The 23,261-nt window shown below is 45.3% G+C and overlaps 1 protein-coding gene across 5 annotated transcripts in view; it reads left to right on the top strand.

Annotated features, from left to right (window-relative positions):
- Positions 1-23,261, top strand: part of LOC117346450 — a 133,409-nt gene that overhangs the window by 88,401 nt on the left and 21,747 nt on the right. For 3 of the 5 annotated variants that reach the window (XM_033916033.1, XM_033916043.1, XM_033916004.1), the window contains exons 10-12: positions 6,828-6,920; positions 7,344-7,401; positions 17,450-17,520. In XM_033916033.1, coding sequence (XP_033771924.1) covers positions 6,828-6,920; positions 7,344-7,401; positions 17,450-17,520 — 222 coding nt within the window. The remainder of the gene's footprint in view (positions 1-6,827; positions 6,921-7,343; positions 7,402-17,449; positions 17,521-23,261) is intronic. The other 2 variants (XM_033916014.1, XM_033916023.1) reach the window with 2 other exon arrangements.

Below are 23,261 nucleotides of genomic sequence, written 5' to 3'. Positions count from 1 at the left end.
AGCGTCTCTCCCCACTTTGCTTCCCCATTTCCCTTCAGCGTCTTCTCCCACTCTATCTTCCCCATTTCCCTTCAGCGTCTTCTCCCCACTCTATCTTCCCCATTTCCCTTCAAGCGTCTTCTCCTCACTCTCTCTTCCCCAATCTTCATTTCCCTTCACCACCTTGAAATAAATGATAAGGAGGTATATTAAATTTTTAATAAACTTGAAATTTTTTTTTTTAATAATAAACTTCAGCATCTTCTCCCCACTCTGTCTTCCCCATTTCCCTTCAGTGTCCTCGGCCCACTCTGCCTTCCTCATTTTTTCCCTTCAGTGTCTTCTCCCCACTCTGCCTTCCTCATTTTTTCCCTTCAGCGTCTTTCCCCACTCTGTCTTCCCCAATCCCCATTTCCCTTCAGTGTTTTCTCCCCACTCTGCCTTACCCATTTTTCCCTTCAGTGTCTTCTCCCCACTCTGCCTTCCTCATTTTTTCCCTTCAGCGTCTTTCCCCACTCTGTCTTCCCCAATCCCCATTTCCCTTCAGTGTTTTCTCCCCACTCTGCCTTCCCCATTTTTCCCTTCAGTGTCTTCTCCCCACCACCACCCTTCCCTCTTGCCACCTCACCGCCTTTAAGCACCCCTCGTGTGGCCCAAGAATCTCCCTCCTTCCCCCTTACCTTTGTGGCACGTTAGTAAAGTAACTTGCTCAAAGCCGGCCGAGCCTGCCTGCAGTTGCGTGTGTGTGGGCGGAAGCTTCTCTGACGCAACTGGAAGTTGCATCAGAGAAGCTTCCACCCACACACACGCGACTGCAGGCAGGCTCGGCTGCCTTTGAGCAAGTTACTTTACTAATGCCACAACTTGCCGCGAAGGTAATGGGGAGGGAGGGAGATAGATTCGGTAGGTAGGAAGGAGGGAGGGGGGCCGCGCGCGATCGGTGACTGTGCGCGTTCCTTCCCTTAACTTCGGTGACAAGGCCATTCACCACTCCACAGGGCGGTGGATGGCCTTGTCCCCATGCCCGCAGTGAGCACTTTTTCCCCCTCCACCGTTTCGGCGGGTTACCCGTGGTTAGCCGCGGGTAACAGCCACCGTGTCATTCAATACCAAGAATGTTTGGGGTCTGCACAGCTAGCATTTGCAGAAAACTCGAAAAAAAAGATTTAATGGTATGCAGTTTCCATAGCGTGTAATAACCCTTACTTACCACAGCATCTATTTGTTTTTTCATAGTCAGATGCTGCTGCAAAATAACTTCCAATATTTTAATTGTTGGTTGAAGTGTATATAGTTTATATAGTTTATAGTTTATTCAGTTTTTGATTAAACGCTTTATCGATTCTTCAAAGCGTTGTACAAAGTAAAAACATTAACAATTTAAACAAACAAAACAATTGGACGTACTTTTCTATAAAATCTACAGGACTACTGACCGTACAGAACTAGATAAATATTGACCCATAGGCCATAGATACATGTGGGAAGGGGGGAGAAATACAATTGTAATAGAAAAAGTGAGTAACATTTAAGGAAAAAACACTTAAGGACTGGGAAAATATAAAATTAATAGTTAAACTACCATAGTTTAGTTAAAAGCATCTTTAAAAAGAAAGCACTTTAAATTGCTTTTAAAAATTTTTAGGTTTTTTTTCCATTTTTAGATATAAAGGGAGAGCGTTCCAGATTGTAGGGGCTGTTACAGAAAACGTGGAGGTGCGACGCGTGCCAATGATTTTTAAAGAGGGAATATTAAGGTTATATTGAGAGATAGATCTTAGAGATCTTGGGGGGTCGTAAGGAATCAAAAGTCTATCTATGAAAGCTGGTGTGTTGCTCAGCATTGTTTTAAATGTCAGAAGGGCAATTTTATAAGTTACTCGGTGTGAGATTGGCAACCAATGGGCGTCTTGGAGCAAAGGGGTAACATGATCGTATTTTTTTGCGCCTGAAATTATCTTAATGGCCGTATTTTGAATAAGCTGCAAGCGTTTTAAATCTTTGTGATAGATACCATTTAATAAAGAGTTACAGTAGTCCATTTTTGAAATTACAAGTGAGTGGATCAGAATGTTAAGGGAACCAATATCTAGAAGAGGGGCCAATGATCTAATCATTCTTAATTTGTAATAACAACTTTTTACTATTGCGCTTATTTGAGGACGAAATGTTAGCTTATTGTCAATTAATACACCTAAAATTTTAGTAGTTGTAATTAATGGAAGTGGAATGTTTTCAATAATGACTGGAGATTTTAATTGTGCTCCCTCTTTACCTGAGAAGAGAAGAGTATTTGTTTTTAAAATATTTAAAGAAAGCTTGTTTATGTTTAACCAGTCATGAACTTTACTTAATTTATGATTTATTGCCTGAATCTCAGTTTGGTTATTTGGATCAAGGGGGTGCAGTAATTATAGATCATCAGCATAAGCGTAAACCGTAAATCCTATTGATTGACAGAGGGTCAAAAGACGGGCCAAATAGATATTAAATAATAAGGGAGATAAGATAGAACCTTGTGGTATGCCGAATTTGGAATGATAGGGTTTGGATTCTGAATTAGTAGGAACGAAACCATTCAAGAGCTTGATCAGCTACTCCTATAGAAGAAAGACGTTGCAATAAGAGATGATGATCTATGGTGTCAAACGCAGCAGCAAGATCTAAGGAAATTAGTAAAACAGATTTATGATGATCCAAATAGTAATTTATAGATGTAGTAAGACCAAGTAATGAATACTCTGTGGAATGGTTTGTACGGAATCCTGTTTGGTTCGGATGGAGTACATGCGTTTTTTCAACAAAATCTACCAATTGTTGAAACACAATTTTTTCGGTTAACTTGGATAAAAATGGTAAGTTTTCTATTGGACGATAGTTATTATTTTTTGAATCTTTTATAATTGGAGATATAATGGAATGTTTCCAGTCTAATGGAATATTGGCTGTAGACAAACAAGTATGAATAATTTTAAGAATATAAGGCCCGAATAAGGTAGAATTTATACTAATCGATGGCTCGTGAATAATCTTATGTGGCGACACAACAATAAACTTTGTCTTATCAGGGTTAAGCTTGAGTTTGAAATCCTGCATCCAAGAGTTCATCAATTGCAACACAGACTCAATTTTGTGAGAGATATGAGATAGAACTGTAGCACAAGGTATGACAATTGTAATATCGTCAGCATAGCTGAACAGTTCTATACCTAGTTTACTCAAACTGTAGCCCAAGGAGGGGAGATATACATTAAATAATGTGGGTGAGAATGGGGAACCCTGGGGTACACCACTCGGATTTTTCCAGTTAAAGGAAAACTGGTTATTAAACTTGACCTGATATTGTCTGAATTCCAAAAATCCTTTAAACCACAGGAGAACATTACTCTGTAGGCCAAAAGCATCCAAACAAGCCAATAATTTGGTATGATCTACCAAATCAAAGGCGCTACTTAGGACAAACTGAAGCACTAGCGCACTGTTACCCTTTACTCAGTAGGCTATTTAAATGATCTAATAAATGTAGCCAGCATTGTCTCAGTGCTAAAATAGGTTCTGAAACCTGATTGGGAATCGTGCAGTAGGGAATGTTCCTCAAGATATTTAGTGAGCTGAATTTGAATAAGACCCTCCATAATTTTTTCAAAAAAGGGAATGGATGCAATAGGTCTGTAGTTAGATGGCAATGAAATGGATTCTTTGATGTTTTTAATTATTGGCATAATAATTATATTACCTTCTTCATGTGGAAATATTCCTGCTTCTAAAAAGTCAGATAGCCATTCAAATAATTTCAATTTAAAGCTTAAAGGGGCAACTGCCATAAATTTAGGAGTGCAGGGATCGAGCAGACAACATGATTTAACATATTTACAAAATAATTTGGAAAAATCGTCCCATTCTGGACAGTCAAATGTAGACCAATGTAGATCTGCGTGACTTCTTCTTCTATCATACTAAGATGATAGTCAAAAATTTCTGAGCAAGGCAAGCAAGAAGATCTTAAATTAGAAACCTTGGAACAGAAGAAATTTGCTAGTTCGTCAGCAGAATACAGAGGCAACCATGAAGATTATGTGGGCCTGAATATCACCAGGGACATAGACAACACCAATTACCTTTGGGTATATCAGCCCTTTAGATTTCAAAAACTAAAAAATAACAACTTACCTGATCTGTTCAGTTTCCAATGTTTGCATAATCCTAAAGCAAACTTCTTGGAGCTTAAAAGATAACACCTGAAAAACACAAGAGAGATAAGAATTTACCAGTAAAAATTCAAATCCAATGAAGGAGATTAAAAGTAACAATAATGTTCTTGTTGTGTTTTCTATTGCTGAGATCTGCATAGGAAAAGAAACAACCATTTATGTTAATGATGTGATGCCTTTTTCTGTAATGCGTATATACAAGGGTGGTCACCATATTTTTAAACACTAGCTGTGCCATTTTAATACACATATTCAGTGGCACTAAATGTCACCACTGCTCTTCATCAGTCCTAGACTAAGGGCTCTTTTTACTATGCTGCGATAGCATTTTTAGCGCACGCAGCATTTTAGCACGTGCTAAACTCACGCTACATGGCTAGAACTAATGGCAGCTCAATGCTGGCATTAGCGTCTAGCATGCGCTATTCCGCGTGTTAATGTCCTAACGCAGCTTAGTAAAAGGAGCTTTAAATGTATAGTTTATCTGTATAGCGGCTAACTATTGCTGCCATATGGATATTTGTTTCCTACCCTCCCTCCATCTCCAGAAGCTCTTTTTCTTTCATACCTAACCTACACTCCAGACAATACAGTCCACTCCTCACTCCCTTCCTCCAGACCCTCTTCTTTCTTATTCCCTCTATTCCTTCCTTTTATATCTTTTTCCTTATTCCTTCCAGGCACTGTTACCTCCCTTTTGATTAATTTCTTTCCTCCGCCCAGTTTTCCTCTTCTGATTCATTCTCTTTCCGTACAGACACTCTTCCCAACTTCTCAACCCCTCCTTCCAGATATTGTTTCCTCCTCATTTCTTCTCCCAAGGACTTCCTCCCTTCTTTTCACCTCCTTTTGTCCAAATGTTTTTCCTTCTCACCCTGTCTCTCTCAGACTCTTTATCCTTTTTCTTTGCTAATCCCTCTTTCTTTCCTTCCCTGTTTCTCTTTTCTTTCTCCATCGGGGCTGAGTAAGCTGTGGGATTACCTTAGGACCAATCTTGCTCCTTACTGTGCCACTCACCTGGACTGACAACAGAAGAAACATTGAATTGGATATATCATATCTTATGGCTCTTATCATAAGGCTGACCTCATAGCTACAGAAGATTAAATCAGATATCTGCTGCTGCAGAGGCTAAGCTTGCCTGTTGCTGAAATGAAAAGGAATCTGAGAAGGAGCAGGAGATTGGAAAGAAGACCAGGAAAAGAACCATTGGATTGGAAAGAGGTTGAGTTACCACAGGCTCAATAAGGGTGGAAAGACATTTTTCTGGGTGGTATGTATTGCCTCATGCCAGCCCTTAACAAACATGCCTCACATACATTTAAAAAAATATATAAAATTACCCCCATAAAGTTAGTACTGCTATTTCTGTGTTCAGACCTACAGATTATTCAGATAGTAGTTGAAAGTCACCCCTATCAGGATAACTTGTGACTTTACCACAGCATGCCTTAAACGCCACCTAACCCTGCCCCACTTCCTCCTTCTAACCTTTTGTCTTTGTACCAATGCATATAGCCAAATTTTATCCACATGGAGGGGCAGGAACTGCAAACAGAAGACTTATTTGTGTGACTTCACGTAACTGTGTAAACTGCCATGTTTGAGAATCCTAAAGTTGGGTGGATTTTAGCTGAACAATTTTGCAATTGTCTGACTGACCAAGTCACTCAACCCTCCAGCACCTCAGATACAATATCTATATTGTGAGCTCACTAGGGACAGAAAATGTGTCTGCATGTGATATATATAAACCACTTCACTTGTAGCCACAGAAAGGCAGTACACTTCTCCCTCTGCATTCGCGGTTTCTGCACACGCAGTTTCACTTATTCACGATTTTTCTCATGCTGACTCCGCCCCCCAAATTACATTATGATTAAAGTTCCTTTCCTTTTACTGTACAAAAAATTTTTTTTTATGTTTACCAACATTCATTCTGAAAATTGCTGCTTCCATGCTTTCTCCCACCAAATCGATGCTTCAAATCTTTCACCCTGAAAATCGCTGCTTCCCATCATCCATAGAGAGAAACGCTGTTTCCCAGCATGCATGCAGAAAATCACTATTACACAGAAAATCGCTGGGAATTGCTGCTTGCCTGATTAAAGCTGCTAAAAGCTTAGTGAATCATTTCCAAAAACCGTGAATAACATTTCAAAAGTTATTCACGGTTTTTCCATATTCACGGCTATGTTCCACCCGCATCCACCGCGAATACGGAGGGAGAAGTGTATATCAAATCCATGACCCTTTTAGGGGACAGGGCTGCTTTCAAAAAAAGATTTATGTGCCTGCAGGTTGGTCAATAAAACTATGAAGAAAGAATCTGATATTCAAAAAATGCTGTGCTTCTACGTTATGCTCCTAAATTTGTGCCCTATTTTTAGCCAAACTTAGCCTAAATTTGTGCCCTATTTTTGAGCCTAGTGCTGAAAATCAGTGCTAAGCTCCTAACTTTTTGCCCTGCCCTCCTGGAGTCACCCACCTTTTATGCTCCTAAATGTAGTAGTTTAGTGAAATTTTACATATAAAGCTATCCACTCAGCCCTAGTAAATACCGGGCCCAAAGGTTTTTTTAATCCAAGTTTTTAATAGCCCCTCACCTGACTGTTTAAAATATCAATTTAATTCTAGCAGTCGTGAAGACCAGCTGCCACTTTCCCAGAGCCCTGCTCACCTCATCCAGCCTCTGGTGAACTACAGACTCACTCCTGAATTGAAAAATAGGTAATTTTATAACAGAGGCTATGTGAAAAATGTTTCACTGGTACAATCTGTACAGTACTTCATATTGTGGGCAAATTCATGCTTGCTTCCATGGTATTCGGCACCTATGAGTAGGCAACAGCTGCGCTTACACTTCTTTCCTGATCCAGGTTCTCAGTTACTATAAATCAGATGGGTTTTTTTTTTCCACTGTAGTTATTCATCCTTTCAGCTTTGCCACTGTGCTTTCCAAGACATGCCACTTTTTTTTCCTTTCTCAGTGCCACTGTCTTTTGCTTGATTGTTTACTCCATCTTATAATACCCAGCAAACAAAAGGCGTCTGATTTTGTAAGGTGAACCATAGCAGAGCACAGTTAAAAACAGATTCTGTGCTTTCTTTGAGGCATGTGGATAATTTTAAGAATCTTTCTTCCTGTTTTAGAGGCCAAGATCATAATAAACAGGTCTTCATGCACAGAAATGGATCAAAGTGGCAAAAGGTAAAGCTTGTTTTTCTTTCTTTTTTTTTTAAAGCATGGTGCATTGTTGAAGATGACCTCTCCCATTAGAAGGCAGGAATAACTTTACAGGACAAACAAGTTCGCATTCCATTATGTTTAATATACTACTGATTATAATCTGCTGAGGAGGGATCTCAATCGGTATAACTAACAGAACAGAAATTGAAGAAGACAAGCCCCAGAATAGATTACAATGTAGGCTCGGGGAAGCGGCGAGAGTTCGCTCCGCCCACCCCCACCGCGTCAGAGGCTGCGCCGGACTCCCCCTTGAAAGGGGAGGAGTCAGCGCGGCACACGCGGCAGAGGAGAGCAGAGGAGAGGAGAAGACCAGCGCCAGGGTTCTCTGTGTTCCGGCCGAAGAGAGGAGCAGCGTTGGGCCGAACACAGCAGGGGAAGCGGCGAGACAGAAACAGAAGGCTCGGGGAAGCGGCGAGAGTTCGCTCCGCCCACCCCCACCGCGTCAGAGGCTGCGCCGGACTCCCCCTTGAAAGGGGAGGAGCCAACGGCGCCCAGCCGTTCGGCGCCTGGCAAAGGCGCGCGGCAAAGGCGCTCGCCTTAGCGAGAGCGCCTTTGCGAAGGGCCTCAAGAAGGGCCAAGTTACTACACCAAGAACATCAAGAAAGGACTGAAAGGTAAGGAAGAAGCGGGCGCAGAAGGAACAAACACAAACAAGCAACAGTAAGAAAGCTAGAGCAAAGGCAGCACACAAGACAAAGGTAGCACACACAAGAAGAAGGTAGAGTAAAGGCAGAACACACAGGAAGAAGGCAGCACACACAAGAAGAAGGTATTACAACGGCAGCACACATAAGAAGAATAGGCAGCACACACAGGAAGAAGGCAGGAAGCAGGCATAGAAGAAACACGTAATCTTAACTGTTATCTTTAAGCAGGAACGACAATGGAAGCAGAGGGGAACCAGAAGATGAGCTTTCCAGTGTTCTGCACGGACTGTCATATGTATGACTACCTCCCCTCGGGGAGACAGTCATATGTATGCGGTCGGTGCCAGGAGCTGAAAAGCTTGAAGAAGGAAGTCAAGCGACTAGAGGACAAGATACAGGAGCTAGAAGAACTCTACACCATGGAGGACCCAGTCAAGACAGCTGAAGACTTCATGAGTGAGAGACACATCGAAGAGGAAGTCAGAGAACTCGAGAATTTCATTGAGGAGGCATACAGGAGGAGGGTGGAAGAGGATAAACTTCAGATGAAAGATGAAGATATACCAACACCAACACGGAAGGGAGAACAAGAAGCAGATGACCCCAAAGAAGACACCCACAGAGGAACACCACAAGAGGGAGAGAAATTGGCTAATCGATGCCCAGAAGAAGAAAGAGCGAAGCACACCGGGGACATTGACCTGAGACCGAAGCGAAAATTGAAGAAGGGAAAGTCAGCAATCCTAGTGGGAGATTCGATCCTAAGGCATGTGGACAGCCACATAGCAGGAGGGAGAGAGGATCGACTGGTGACCTGCCTCCCAGGAGCAAGAACCAAGGACATCGTGGACAAAATTGGGAAGATCCTGGAAGGAGCGGAGACGGAAGAGACCGCAGTGATGATCCACATCGGGACGAATGATGTCAGCAGGAGAGACTACAGAAGGAGCACGCTGATAGAACAGTTCAAGATCCTGGGAATGAAGCTGAAGATGAGGACCCAGAAGATAGCGTTCTCAGAGATCCTACCGGTACCGAGGGCAGATGTGAAAAGGCAGGAGGAACTACAATCAATAAATGCGTGGATGAGGAAATGGTGTGAGGAAGAAGGATTCCACTTCGTGAGGAACTGGACAACGTTCTGAGGCAAGAGCAAGCTCTATAGGAGAGATGGACTGCACCTGAGCACGGCGGGAACAAGACTTCTATCAAACAACGTCAAGAGAGGAATAGAACAGGCTTTAAACTAAGAGGAAGGGGAAAGCCGACAGTCGACCTAGCGTCGATGATTCGGAAGAAGGTATCATGTGATGATACTAAGGGAATGCAAGGCTCGGAAGAAACAAAGGACAAATTACAGGAGTCGACTAACCCAGAAGAAGTGGTTGGAAGGAGTGTACCAAAAGAGAAGACACTAAAGACCGAAACACAGGGAAAGGAAATGAAGACACTTAAATGCCAGGATCTAAACTGCATATATACTAATGCAAGGAGCCTAGGAAACAAAATGGGGGAATTAGAAGCCGTGGCCAATGCAGAAGTCTTAGACATCATTGGAAACTCTGAAACATGGTGGAATGAGGAAAGCAAATGGGATACAGCACTGCCGGGATTTAAGCTCTATCGCCAGGACAGGTCAGGACAGAAAGGAGGTGGAATAGCCCTATACATAAAAGAAACCATACAATCGACAAGAATAGACACAGCGGAGACGACCAACAAGCTGGAATCGCTATGGGTTAAAATACCAGGAAGAAAGGGACATGAAATAAAAATGGGCCTATACTATCGCCCACCTGGGCAAACCGGAGATATCGATAAGGAAATGGAAGCCGAGATGAAACAAGAATGCAAAAACGGTTGCACAGTTATTATGGGAGATTTCAACTACCCCGGGATAGACTGGAGTCTTGGAAACTCAAAATGCGCTAGGGAAACAGAATTCCTGGAGGCTACACAAGATTGCTTCATGGAGCAGCTTGTTAGAGAACCGACGAGAGGAAATGCCACTTTGGATCTAATCCTAAATGGGTTAATGGGACCAGCAAAGGAAGTGGAAGTAGTGGGACCGTTGGGAAACAGTGACCATAACATGATCAAGTTCAAGGTTGAAGCAGGAATACCAAAAGGAAAGAGAACCATGGCGACAACTTTCAACTTCAGAAAAGGAAACTATGAAGCAATGAGGAAAATGGTAAGGAATAAACTTAGGAACACTTCCAAGATATGGAGGATGGTAGAACATGCCTGGTCTTTTTTCAAGGACATGGTGAGCGAGGCGCAAAATCTTTACATCCCCAGATTCAGAAAGGGGAGCAAAAAGAGTCGAATAAAGGACCCGATATGGATGACTAAAATAGTGAAGGAAGCGATAAGTAATAAGAAAAATTCATTCAGGAGATGGAAAAAGGACAAAACTGAAGGAAACTGGATAGAGCACAGGAAGTATCAAAAAGAATGTCACCGTGTGGTTCGAAAAGCTAAAAGAGAGTATGAAGAGAAGTTAGCCAGGGAGACTCGTAATTTCAAACCGTTCTTCAGATATGTTAAAGGGAAACAGCCAGCTAGGGAGGAGGTGGGACCGCTGAATGATGGAGTCAGGAAGGGAGTAGTGAAGGAGGAGAAAGAAGTCGCGGAAAGACTGAACATGTTCTTTTCGTCTGTATTTACAAACGAAGACACAACCAACATACCGGAACCTGAGCAATTCTTCAATGGAAATCAAGCAGAAAAATTAACATTCATGGAAGTGAGCCTTGAAGATGTGCGCAGGCAGATAGATAAACTAAAAATAGACAAATCTCCAGGTCCGGACGGAATCCATCCAAGGGTTCTGAAGGAACTAAAGGAGGAGATAGCAGAACTACTGCAGCAAATATGCAATCTATCCCTGAAAACAGGCGTGATCCCGGAGGATTGGAAGACGGCCAACATCACGCCCATCTTTAAAAAGGGATCAAGAGGTGACCCGGGAAACTACAGACCAGTGAGTCTGACCTCGGTTCCCGGAAAAATGGCGGAAGCACTGATAAAAGAAAGCATCGATGATCACTTGGAAAGAAACAAACTTCTTATAACCAGCCAACATGGTTTCTGCAGGGGGAGATCGTGCCTAACCAACTTACTACACTTCTTCCAATGAATTAACAAACAGATGGACAGAGGTGACCCCATAGACATCATATACCTTGATTTCCAAAAAGCCTTTGACAAGGTGCCCCATGAACGATTACTCCGGAAACTGAAGAACCATGGGGTGGACGGAGACGTACATAGATGGATCAGAAACTGGTTGGCAGGTAGGAAACAAAGGATAGGGTTGAAGGGACACTACTCTGACTGGAGGAGGGTCACGAGTGGTGTTCCGCAGGGTTCGGTGCTCGGGCCGCTGTTATTTAATATATTCATAAATGATCTAGAAACAGGGAAGAAGTGTGAGATAATAAAATTTGCAGATGACACCAAACTATTTAGGGAAGCTCGGACTAAAGAGGACTGTGAGGAATTGCAAAGGGACTTGAACAAACTAGGAGAATGGGCGACAAAATGGCAAATGAAGTTCAACGTTGAGAAATGTAAAGTATTGCATGTGGGAAGCAGAAACCCGAGGTACAACTATACGATGGGAGGGATGTCATTGAATGAGAGTACCCAAGAGAGGGACTTGGGGGTAATGGTGGACATGACAATGAAGCCGACTGCACAGTGCGTAGCGGCCGCTAAGAGAGCGAATAGAATGCTAGGTATAATCAAGAAGGGTATTACAGCCAGGACGAAAGAAGTTATCCTGCCGCTGTATCGGGCGATGGTGCGCCCACACCTGGAATACTGTGTCCAGTTTTGGTCGCCATACCTTAAGAAGGATATGGCGTTACTCGAGAGAGTTCAGAGAAGAGCGACACGTCTGATAAAAGGGATGGAAAACCTTTCATACGCTGAGAGATTGGAGAAACTGGGTCTCTTTTCCCTGGAGAAGAGGAGACTTAGAGGGGATATGATAGAGACTTATAAGATCATGAGGGGCATAGAGAGAGTAGAGAGGGACAGATTCTTCAAACTTTCAAAAAATAAAAGAACAAGAGGCCATTCAGAAAAGTTGAAAGGGGACAGATTCAATACAAATGCCAGGAAGTTCTTCTTTACCCAACGTATGGTGGACACTTGGAATGCGCTTCCAGAGGACGTTTTAGGGCAGAATACAGTACTGGGATTTAAGAGAGGATTGGACATTTATCTGCTGGAAAAGGGAATAGAAGGGTATAAATAGAGGATTACTGCTCAGGTCCTGGACCTGTTGGGCTGCCGCGTGAGCGGACTGCTGGGCAAGATGGACCTCAGGTCTGACCCAGCAGAGGCATTGCTTATGTTCTTATGTTCTTATTTGCAAATAAGGCTAAAATTAGTGTTGGATAGAACAAAGAGAGGAGAAAGAATAGTACTAAAATTTACATTTATATTAGATAAGAAATAACATTACATTACATTTGTGATTTCTATTCCGCTTTTACCTTGCGGTTCAAGGCGGATTACATAAAGGATCTATCAGGCCATTTCCAGAGGAATTATAGAATAAATAGATTGGTTCGTAGAGATGAAGTGGTTCTTGTGGCGTTAGGTTGTTTTAGAGAGTAGGGAGACGTTAGGTTGGTTTCTATTGTTGGGTATCAGGGTTTTTTAAAATAGTATGTTTTTTATTTCTTTTCTAAATGTTCTGTAGTCAGGGGTCGTTATCAGCAAAGTAGAGAGTTGGTGGTCTAATCTCGCTGCTTGTGTGGCCAGGAGGTCACTGTACAGTTTTTTCCGTTTGACTTCTCTGATTGGGGGGTATGTGAATGGAGCTTGGGTTCTCCTCTGTCTGGCTGAGTTGGTTCGGATTAGACGGTTGTTTAGGTATGTTGGGCTGTTGCCTTTCATGGTTTTAAATAGAAGACAGTAGAACTTGAATTGTATTCTTGCTTGAATTGGTAGCCAGTGTGAGTGGAGGAACGCCTCGGTGATATGGTCATGTTTCCTCAGTGAGTAGATGAATCTCAGGGCTGTGTTCTGGACTGTTAAGGAATGGAATGGAAAGGAATGGAAAAGGTTAAGGAATGGAAAAGGTCAAAAATGGACGAAAACTGGAACAAGCACAAACAACATCAACACAAGTGCCATAAGGCGGTAAAAGGGGCCAAAAGAGACTACGAGAAAAAAATAGCTAAGGAGGAAAAGAACTTCAAGCCGTTCTTTCGATATATTAAGGGGAAACGACCCGCGAAGGAAGCGGTGGGACCGTTGGATGACCATGGAATAAAGGGAGCGCTAAAAGAGGACAAAGCAATTGCCGACAAACTGAACACATTTTTTGCGTCTGTATTTACCGAAGAAGATGTACACAGCATACCGGAACCCATCAGGCTATATGCTGAAAACGAAGACGGAAAGCTGACAGGATTGACGGTCAGTCTAGAGGATGTGTGTAGGCAGATTGATAGGCTTAAGAGTGATAAATCCCTGGACCGGATGGCATCCATCCGAGGGTCATCAAGGAACTGAAAGGGACCATAGCTGAACTGCTTCAAATAATAGCCAATCTGTCGATCAAATCGGGAAAGATTCCGGAACACTGGAAGGTGGCGAATATTATGCCAATTTTCAAGAAAGGTTCGAGGAGAGATCCGGGAAACTACAGACCTGTGAGGTTGACCTCGGTACCAGGAAAGATGGAAAAGTCACTGATAAAGGACAGCATCATTGATCACCTTGACAGACACGGGCTGATGAGGACCAGTCAGCACGGTTTTAGCAAAGGCAGCTCGTGTTTGATGAACTTGCTGCACTTCTTTGAGGGAGTAAACAGACAGATAGGTCAACATTGTATATCTGGATTTTCAGAAGGTGTTTGATAAGGTTCCGCATGAACGACTACTTCAGAAAATTGCGGGCCATGGAATCGATAATGAAATACGTGGATTAAAAACTGGCTGAAGCATAGGAAACAGAGAGTGGGAGTAAATGGACAATACTCGGACCTGAAAAGCGTCACCAGTGGGGTGCCGCAGGGCTCGGTGTTTGGACCCGTGCTCTTTAACATCTTTATAAACGATCTGGACATAGGTACAACGAGTGAGGTGATTAAATTTGCAGACGATACGAAGTTATTCAGAGTAGTGAAGACGCAGGGGGATTGCAAAGATCTGCAACGTGACATAATCAGGCTCAAGAAATGGGCATCAACATAGCAGATGAGGTTCAACGTGGATAAATGTAAAGTGATGCATGTCAGTAACAAAAATCTCATGCACAAATATAGGATGTCCGGGACGGTACTTGGAGAGACCTCCCAGGAAAGGGACTTAGGAATTCTGATCGACAAGTTGTTGAAGCCGTTCATGCAATGTGCGGCGGCAGCAAAAAGGGCAAACAGAATGCTAGGAATGATAAAGAAGGGGATCACGAACAGATCAGAGAAGGTTATCATGCCGCTGTACCGGGCCATGGTGCGCCCTCACCTGGAGTACTGCGTCCAGCATTGGTACTACTCGAAAGGGTCCAGAGAAGAGTGACTAAGATGGTTAAGGGGTTGGAGGAGCTTCCGTACAGTGAAAGATTAGAGAAACTGGGCCTCTTCTCCCTCGAACAGAGGAGATTGAGAGGGGACATGATCGAAACATTCAAGGTACTGAAGGGGATAGACTAAGTAGATAAGGACAGATTGTTCACACCCCTGCTGACCCCTCGACCCCCCACCCCCAATCCCCAAACCTGGCCCATGTGCCTAATGCCCTGCCCACAGGAGGGGCCTAAGGCTATTGGGCTGATTCTGGTTGGCCCAGGTGCCTCAGGCCCCCACCTGTGGGTGGGGTTTGAGCCACCTGGGCCAATCAGGCCCTAAGGCCAGCCATTCGAGGGATGGATGGCCTGCCGGCCAGCCAGGCTTGGCACCCATCTATCCGGCCAACTTCTACAGGTACGGGGAGGGGGATTGGGGATGGAGGGGGGTTGAGAGGTTGGCGGGGGGGTCGAGGGGTCGGCGGGGGGCGATCGGGGATCGATCGTGGGAGGGGGGTGCATCGAGGGCAGGAGGGCCTGGGATCCCTCCTGCCCATATCTTAGTAGGGGTGGGGGTAGGGGGTTTGCCTGGCCAGGAGGGCTTGGGCTCCTTCCTGGCCCGATCTTAATCGGCGGGGGGGGGGGGGGTTGCAGCTCGCCAGGGCAAGAGGGCTTGGGCTCCCTCTTGCCCCGATCATTGTGGGGGGGTTGCAGTTCGCCGGGGCAGGAGGGCTTGTGCTCCCTCCTGCCCCGATGTTGTTGGGGGTGGGTGGTGGATTCTGTGACCGGTGTTGTTTTTGACAGACACCGGTTGCAGAATTCAGTTTTTAGGCAAAGGATTGGCTCCTCCTTCACCTAAAAGCCCTTGTTTTGGGCTTTTGAGACTTAGAGGGGCATAATCAAAAAAAGCGTCTAAGTCCCCTTTTGGCTTAAGTCCTTAAACGTTCAACGCAGAAGCAGGGAAAGTGTCCCTCTTGCCCCGCCGATTAACATCAGGCCAGGAGAGAGTCCAAGCCCTCCTGGCCCCAGCGACCACCCCCCCCTTGCATCTCGATCGGGCCAGGAGGGAGCCCAAGCCCTCCTGTCCCCGGCGACTCCCCCGCCGCTACTTGAATGGGCCAGGAGGGAGCCCAAGCCCTCCTGTCCCCAGCGACTCCCCCGCCACTACTTGAATGGGCCAGGAGGGAGCCCAAACCCTCCTGGCCCCGGCGACCCCCCCCGCCACTACTTGAATGGGCCAGGAGGGAGCCCAAACCCTCCTGGCCCTGGCGACCCCTATCCCCCATCCCCCACTACAATACGGGCAGGAGGGATCCTAGGCCCTCCTGCCCTCGACGGAACCCCCCCTCCCCCCAACGATCTCCCCCCAGAACCCCCAGCCCCATTCTGGAGTCGGCTACCTTCCGGACAGGCGGGTTTGGCACCCGTCTGTCCGGCCAACTTGGACAAGGTATGGGGAAGGGGGGTGGGGGTGGGGGTGGAGTCAGCCGGGGGGGCATGGGTCGGTGGGGGGGGCGATCGGGGGTTCTGGGGGGTGATTGTTGGGGGGGAGGGGGGTTCCATCGAGGGCAGGAGGGCCTGGGATCCCTCCTGCCTGTATTGTAGTGGGGGGTGGTGGGTAGGGGGTCGCTGGGGCCAGGAGGGTTTGGGCTCCCTCCTGGCCCATTCAAGTAGCGACGGGGATGGTCACCGGGGCCAGGAGGGTTTGGGCTTCCTCCTGGCCCATTCAAGTAGCGGTGGGGGAGTCGCCGGGGCCAGGAGGGCTTGGGCTCCCTCCTGGCCCGATCGTACTCAGGGGTCGCCGCGGGCCAGGAGAGTCTGGGCTCTCTCCTGGCCCACTCGATTCGGGGGTCGCTGCTGGCCAGGAGAGCTTGGGCTCTCTCCTGGCCCAATGTTAATTGTGAGGGGGGGTGATGGATCGCGGCAGGAGAGATGCCTCATCTCCCCTACCGCGATGCCATCACGCCTCTACCGGAACTGCCGCGATCCGCGGCAGGAGAGATAGGGCATCTCTCCTGACGCAGGTCGCGGCAGTTCGGGTAGAGGAGTGATGGCATCGCAGTAGGGGAGATGAGGCATCTCTCCTGCCGCGATGCTTGTGGTGGGTAGGTTGCCGGGCCGCTGAACAGATGGCGCCAGCGGCCATCAGCTCAGCGGCCCTTTTTTTGGCACTTAGACCTGGTTTGACTACGTCTAAGTCAAAAAGGTCTAAGTGCCGACTAGGCAACCTGTAAATGTTTTGGTTATACCTGTTGTACGCCTAGGTGTAGGTCGGCCCACTTCCCGCCCACTGCCCACCCTTTCCCCTCCTCTAAACACACCTCTTTTCTCTCTGTGCATTTAGTGGCAGGGGAAAGGCCTAAGCTGTTTTTAGATACGTCTAAAAAACAGCTTTGGTTATGGTTACTTGGACGATCAGGCTTTTTGATCGTCCAAGTAGCCATTTAGGACACTTTTTAGACTTTTTTTTTTTTTTTAATTATTACCCCCTTAGGCTTTTTTTAGATTGATGATATGGTGTAAGTTTAGACGTAGTGGTGGTCTGGGCATTTAAACAGCTGAACATAGAGGCACGCCATTATTTTTTTTAAAAACTCCTTTTGGACGTTTTTTTTGATAATGGACATTTTTCCTGTTTCTACTTTCAACGCTTAGGGCCTTAGGCCAAAAGGGGACTTAGACCTTTTTTTTAATTATGCCCCTCTGTGCGTATAACCCACCTTAAAAACAAAAGTGAGTGTTTCATGGGGTTTCTGTTTGTTTTTTGCATGATCTAAATTAAAACTTTTTGAAATAATTGTTTTACTACTATTAACCCATCAACTCTACAGGATCACAATGATTATGATACTAAAAATCGAAAACCTATGAGGAAAACAAGAAGCAGGGATAATATAACAAGGTACTACCTAAACTTTCCTTTTTTTCTTTGATTAATTTTGACAAATCTCAGCTTTCTTCTGTTTGGCAGTAAATGTACAAACTCATGACTTGGAGTAAGTGCTCTAATGCTTCATGTTCTTATTCAGAGCACTAGTAAGAGGACTGTTTTTCAGGCAGAGATAGTGATGCTTGGAAAATGTTTTTTCTTTGCTAATATCAGAATGTAAGATACTCATGATTTAGGGTCTCTTCTATCAAACTGCGCTAGCAGTTTGTAGCGTGGTGAGCTGCGCTGCTCCTGATGCTCATAGAGTTCCTATGAGTATTGGGAGCAGCGCGGGCCATTCAGCACAGCTCACCGTGCTACAAACTGCTAGCGCAGTTTGATAGAAGAGGCCCTTAATGATTCCAACTATTTCAGATGGCATCATCTTAAAATTTTTTTAAAAAACTCAAACATTTAAACTATATTGTCATAATAAAGGATGACTTCTTTTATTTTTTGTGGTAAGTGAAAAATTACTTATTTCCTGTACACATGCCACCCAATATTTAAAACCATTTAATTGTTCAGGAATGACTCCTGGCTGGTTAAATGGCACTGAATTGGCTATCTGGCAGTATTCAGCAGGAGATAGCCAGTTATCGCCCGCTAAATATTGCTAGATAGTGCATAGCATAGGGTTACCAGATTTTATAAAATCTGGACCCTTGGCCCTGCCCCCCGGCTGACCCAGTTCTACCCAGACCCACCTCCCTAAAGTGCTCTGAGCTATGTTTAGAAGGCATCTGCACATTGTCACAAGCCCGACTCCCATACCTGCCTTGTGCCAGTTAAAAGACACAGGAATACCCCCATTAAGCTGGTTAGGGCAGATCAATGTGTCTCTGCTTGGCAAAATCCAGAGTATAGTGACCCCGCTGAGCCCAGACTGAACACTAGGCAAAGAGTACTACCTGCACTACTTTACAAGCACAGCCAGGGAAATCAGGACTCTGTCCCTTTAAGGGCATCCATTTTGAAGTTACTGGCTGAACAGGTTGGGAAGCAGCCAGAGCTGAGGAGAGACCATCCCCTGCGCAGGGCTGGGCGTGGCTCTGCATGATGTAGAACTCAGTCAGAGAGGCAGCACAGGGAAGCTTCCATGCAGGAAGAGCTGCTGCAGCCCCAATTGCCAGAAGACATTGATATGGTATGTCCTGAGGAGGACAGTGTAGCTGGCAGGGCAGAATGGGTGTGAAGCCATGGAAGTAGGAAGCATGCCTGAACAACTTATGGTGGAAGCCATGGAAGTAAGTTGAACTTGCTTGTGGTTTTGAAAAGGAAAAAAAAAAGGGGTTTTTTTGCTTTGCAACTTCTGGCTGAAGCCAGGACTCTGGACTGAGTTAATTTACTTAGAGCTGATGGTATACTCTGTAAAGGGGGAAGTTTTTATTTTCAAACTTTCCCAAGACATTTTGTGGTTTATTTCTTTGTTGCCTTGCTGGGAGTTTTTTTTTTCATGTCCAAGATGGCTGCTGCTGCAGGCAGGGATATGTTTTGAGGACTTTGCTAATGCCAAGCAGGTCCCAGTACTGCAGAAGAAAGGAAGAAGTTTATATTTCTTCTACAAAGTAAAAGCTTGAACTGTTTGCAAGACCTGTGAAGATTGGGGGCTTGAGCTTGCCTGACATCTATGGAGTTGGTCTTTGTGGGATGCATTTTGGAGTGCTTTTCAAAATGCCAATTTTGGCAGCCTCACCAATCTCTCTCACCAACCTAGTCAGAGGAGAAGGGCTTTGAGGTAACTGGAAACCATCCTGTTAAATTTTGTGCTGGTTGGTTTATGGACTGTAGAAACTGGACTGAGAGTTTCTGGGTTTCTTTTCTGTTTGGGATTGGGTTGTTTGTTTGGTGTTTTCTTTTTTTTTTGAAAACTGTTTTAACTTACCAGGACTTTGGGGTAAGGACTCTTTGATTGGCCTGCTCAGCCGGGGCAGGAAAGCCTTGTATTTTTTTTTTTGTTCTTTTGTCAAGATGTGACTTGCCTGTTTTTTCTTGTTGGACATTCCGGTATGGAAAATAAATGAACTTAATGAAAGCTTCCCTTTTTACACCTTGTTGCCATTCTGACTTTTATTTCATGTGGTGGGCCCACCTGTACAGAGACTTCCTCTTATTTGGGAAAGCACGCCGGGCCTATATTGTGGCTGTGGACCGGTCCCTTCTGTACCCAAGGGATGGCCACGCTACAGCATGTACGTGTTACATGATTATGTTGCACGCATGCTAACTTTTGCATTGCTGGTGACTCCTGGGTACAAGCCAATGGGTTGCTGCCTTTCTTAAATGCCCAGCTCCAGGCAGAAATACAGGAGAAATCTCCTGCTCCTTCTCTCCTCATTAAAACTCCTCTCTAGACTCACTGAATCTGATAGAACTATTACCAACCGTATAGAATCTGCTAATCTAGCCACTTCCGTGAGGGTACACTATAGCAAATGGTTTACTTCTTTCTACAGTCAACTTCCCCTCCTCCCTAGTGAGGAAGCACATGCCTCTAGAGAAGGGTATAAGTGTCCCTTTACACTGAAAATGTCTGTCACTTTACACTGCAAAAGCCTGACACTTCCTGTTTGTTATGATGCCCTCCACTGGAAGAATGTCGTCAATGCATAAGGACATGACAACCTGTGGGCAGCTCCTTTCACCTGATATCTTCCTTACAGCATAAAGAATGGTAGAAAGGAAGTGGGACTGCAAACCTGTCTTCCTTCATTGCTATACAGGCAGGCCCCGGGTTAAAAATAGGTTCCATTTTTAAACCATTCTTAAGTTAAGTTAAATTTGTATGTAACTCAGATCCTATACAGTACATAGTCTATAAAAACATTAAAAAACCAGTCCTCCAAAATAAAGTATTGTAGTTTAAACAGAAATAAAAGATAGGAGGTTTACACTTACTTTCGTTCTTCATCTGTCCCACTGTTCCCTCTCCATCACCATGTCCAATATTTCTCTCTCCCTCCCTATGCCCAACAATTCTTTCTTCATTTCCCATGTGCACCATTTCTCTTTCCATCTCACTCAGACTCCCTTGCCCAACAATTCTCCTTTTCTATTCCCTCACTCACTCCAGTCTTCCATCCTATGTCCCAAGTTCATACTCCCCTCACTCTATTCTGTGTCCCATGTTCGTGCCCCTCCTCTCTCCTTCCTTCCATCCTTGTCTGAAGTTTCCTCCCTTCCTTCTGTGTCCCAACACACCCCTCAACCTCCTCACTTGCCTCCCTCCCACAGGTGTTACCTCTTGTGGCTGGATCCATAATTGCCAGGTCCACGGTTTTCTCGCCCAATTGGGTTGCTTTGGAATGCTGGTTGCGGAAAATTTTGAGTAGCTACGGGTTGCAGATTTTTGGGTTGGTTTAGATTTTTGTGTGGTAATTTGGGCTGCCTCATGGCACAACTTGTGTTGGATGGGAAGGAGAAGGAAAGCTGCAGACTTGTTGGTAGACAATCTCATAAATTTGATAGTAGGATGGGGTGGTGGGGGGAGGGTTTGAGAGAGAGGTGCTGGACTGAATACAGGGAAGAGAGCGGAAGCAAGCAGGAGGGATGGGAGACCTTAGGGAGGAAAGACCAGTCCCCCTGGTTCACGATTCGCTGCTCTTGTCGGCATTGGACCTTCCTCTCTGCTGTGTCCCACCTACTTCTTGTTTCTGTGAAGGCAGGACCCAGCAGAGAGGAAGGCCTGATACCAACCAGGTCAGTGAATTTGAATGTTGTGCTGCCAACTGCAGGGTGACGAAGGGAGGGAGGGGCAGAGAAACGCTGCACTAGATTGGGGAGAGGGAGGAAGGGAGAAGGAAGACCAGGGAAGGGAGAGGAGATGAAAGAGAGGTGCCAGAACATGGAGTAGGGAAAGGAAGGAAGGAAGAAAAGGAGATGCCAGGGCTTGGGGGGTAGGGAAGTGAAGGTGACACAGATGCCAGACCAGGGAGGAGGGAGGGAGGGAAAGGAAAGAGAGGAGATACCAGAGCATGGAGGGGGAGGGAGAGATGGCAGAGAAAGAGATGCCAGAGCATGGGGGGAGGAAAGGGAAGAAGATTGAGATGCCAAACTATCGAGAAGGAAGGGAGGGAAAGGGAGATGCCAGAGCATAGAGGAAGATATGGAAGGAGAGAGATCCCAGGGCATGGGGGGAAGGGAAGCAGATGCCAGGACCATGGAGTGAGGTGGGGTAGGAAGGAGGGAAGGAAAGGAGAAGGGAGAGATGCCAGAGCATGGGGAGGGAGTGGAGACAGAGAAAGAAAAATGGAAGGAACAGAGAAAGAGAGCACACTGGATGGAATGGAGAGTGAAGAGAAGATGAGGAAAGCAGAAACCAAAGATGATAAAAGGTAGAATAAATATTTTTTTGCTATTGCTTGAGAATAAAGTAGTATATTAGCTGTATTGATAAACATTTATAAATAGAAAATGGAAATAAGGTAATCTTTCATTTGACTAATTTATAATACATTTTTTACTAACTTTTGGAGACCAAAATCCCCTTACTTATGCAGTGGTGTACCAAGGTGGTGCAGGATGGGCAGTCCACCCTGGGTGCAGCTCCTAGGGGTTGCTCCTCCAATCTCTTTTTATATTGGAGGGGAGTGTTAAAAAAAGATCAACCCTGAGTGTCACATACCCTAGAGGTATGCCACTGTCCGATTCCCTCTCCGTAGAGTATTAGGCAACTTCCAGATCTAAGGAGCAATTTGAATCTGATTAGAAAGGGTTGTTTTGTGGCTGTAAATTTTGTTTTGTATCTTCTATAAGGACGTTCGGACACTATTTTGTGGAGACTGTCCCAACTAAAATTAGTTAGGCTAAGAACTTTTCAGCACCCCCTCATCCATTGGACTGTTTTGGGAATGCTTTTTCAAGGTAATTGGGCGGGATTATTAAAAAAAAGTATTTGGCCACACTGGCCGGCTCCCTCCTCTCCGTTATACTTTTCTTCTCAAAGCCGGCTGCGAGTTCTGCATGTGGCCCACAGCTGACCCAGAAGCCTTCCCAGCAGAGAAGGAAGGCTTCCGGGTCAGCTGCGGGCTGTGTGCAGGACCTGCAGTCACAACTTTGAGACTTTGGCAGGGAGGAGAGAGTTGACCAGAGGAGGTAACACCCACAGAAGGGAAGCAAGTTAGGAGGATGAAGGGCACACTGGGACATGGAAGGAAGGAAGAGGGGCGCATTGGGACAGGAAGGGAAGGCTTCTGAGCCAGCTGTGGGCCGCATGTAGGAATTGTGGCCACGGCTTTGAGAAGTATGGCGGGGAGAAGGGATCAGGCCACAGGAGGTAACACCTGCTGGAGGGAGGCAAGTGAGAAGGGAGGAAGAGGGGTGCTTAGGGACACAGAAGGGAGGAAGAGGGGTGCATTGGGACATAGAAGGGAGGAAGAGGGAGGCATTGGGACAGGAAGGGAGAAAGAGGGTCACGCTTGCACATGAAGGAGGTAGCAGGACCCTGGTTTGTAAGTATGAGTCTGACATAAGTCAAGTGTTCTTAAACAAGGGACTACCTGTAGTTCAAAAATCCTGGCCTTGAGAAACATTACTGCTCACAGGGCTATCAGCCATTTGCATCTCTTAATTATTTATCCTGTGAGCTGGCAGCATATGTAGTCAGTCATACCTGTTTCTCTCAATTCAGTGAACTGGGTGTCCTACACTGGTCACGTACGTTTTCCTGTTAATTATGAGAATAGCAGCATTTCAGTACTGCTTTCTTTTATCAA

The sequence above is a fragment of the Geotrypetes seraphini genome, chromosome 1 (genome assembly GCF_902459505.1).
Source record: "Geotrypetes seraphini chromosome 1, aGeoSer1.1, whole genome shotgun sequence".
In the NCBI taxonomy this organism is placed as follows: domain Eukaryota; kingdom Metazoa; phylum Chordata; class Amphibia; order Gymnophiona; family Dermophiidae; genus Geotrypetes; species Geotrypetes seraphini.
Note: the sequence above shows the minus strand (reverse complement) of the source record. Positions and strands in the feature narration are given on the sequence as shown.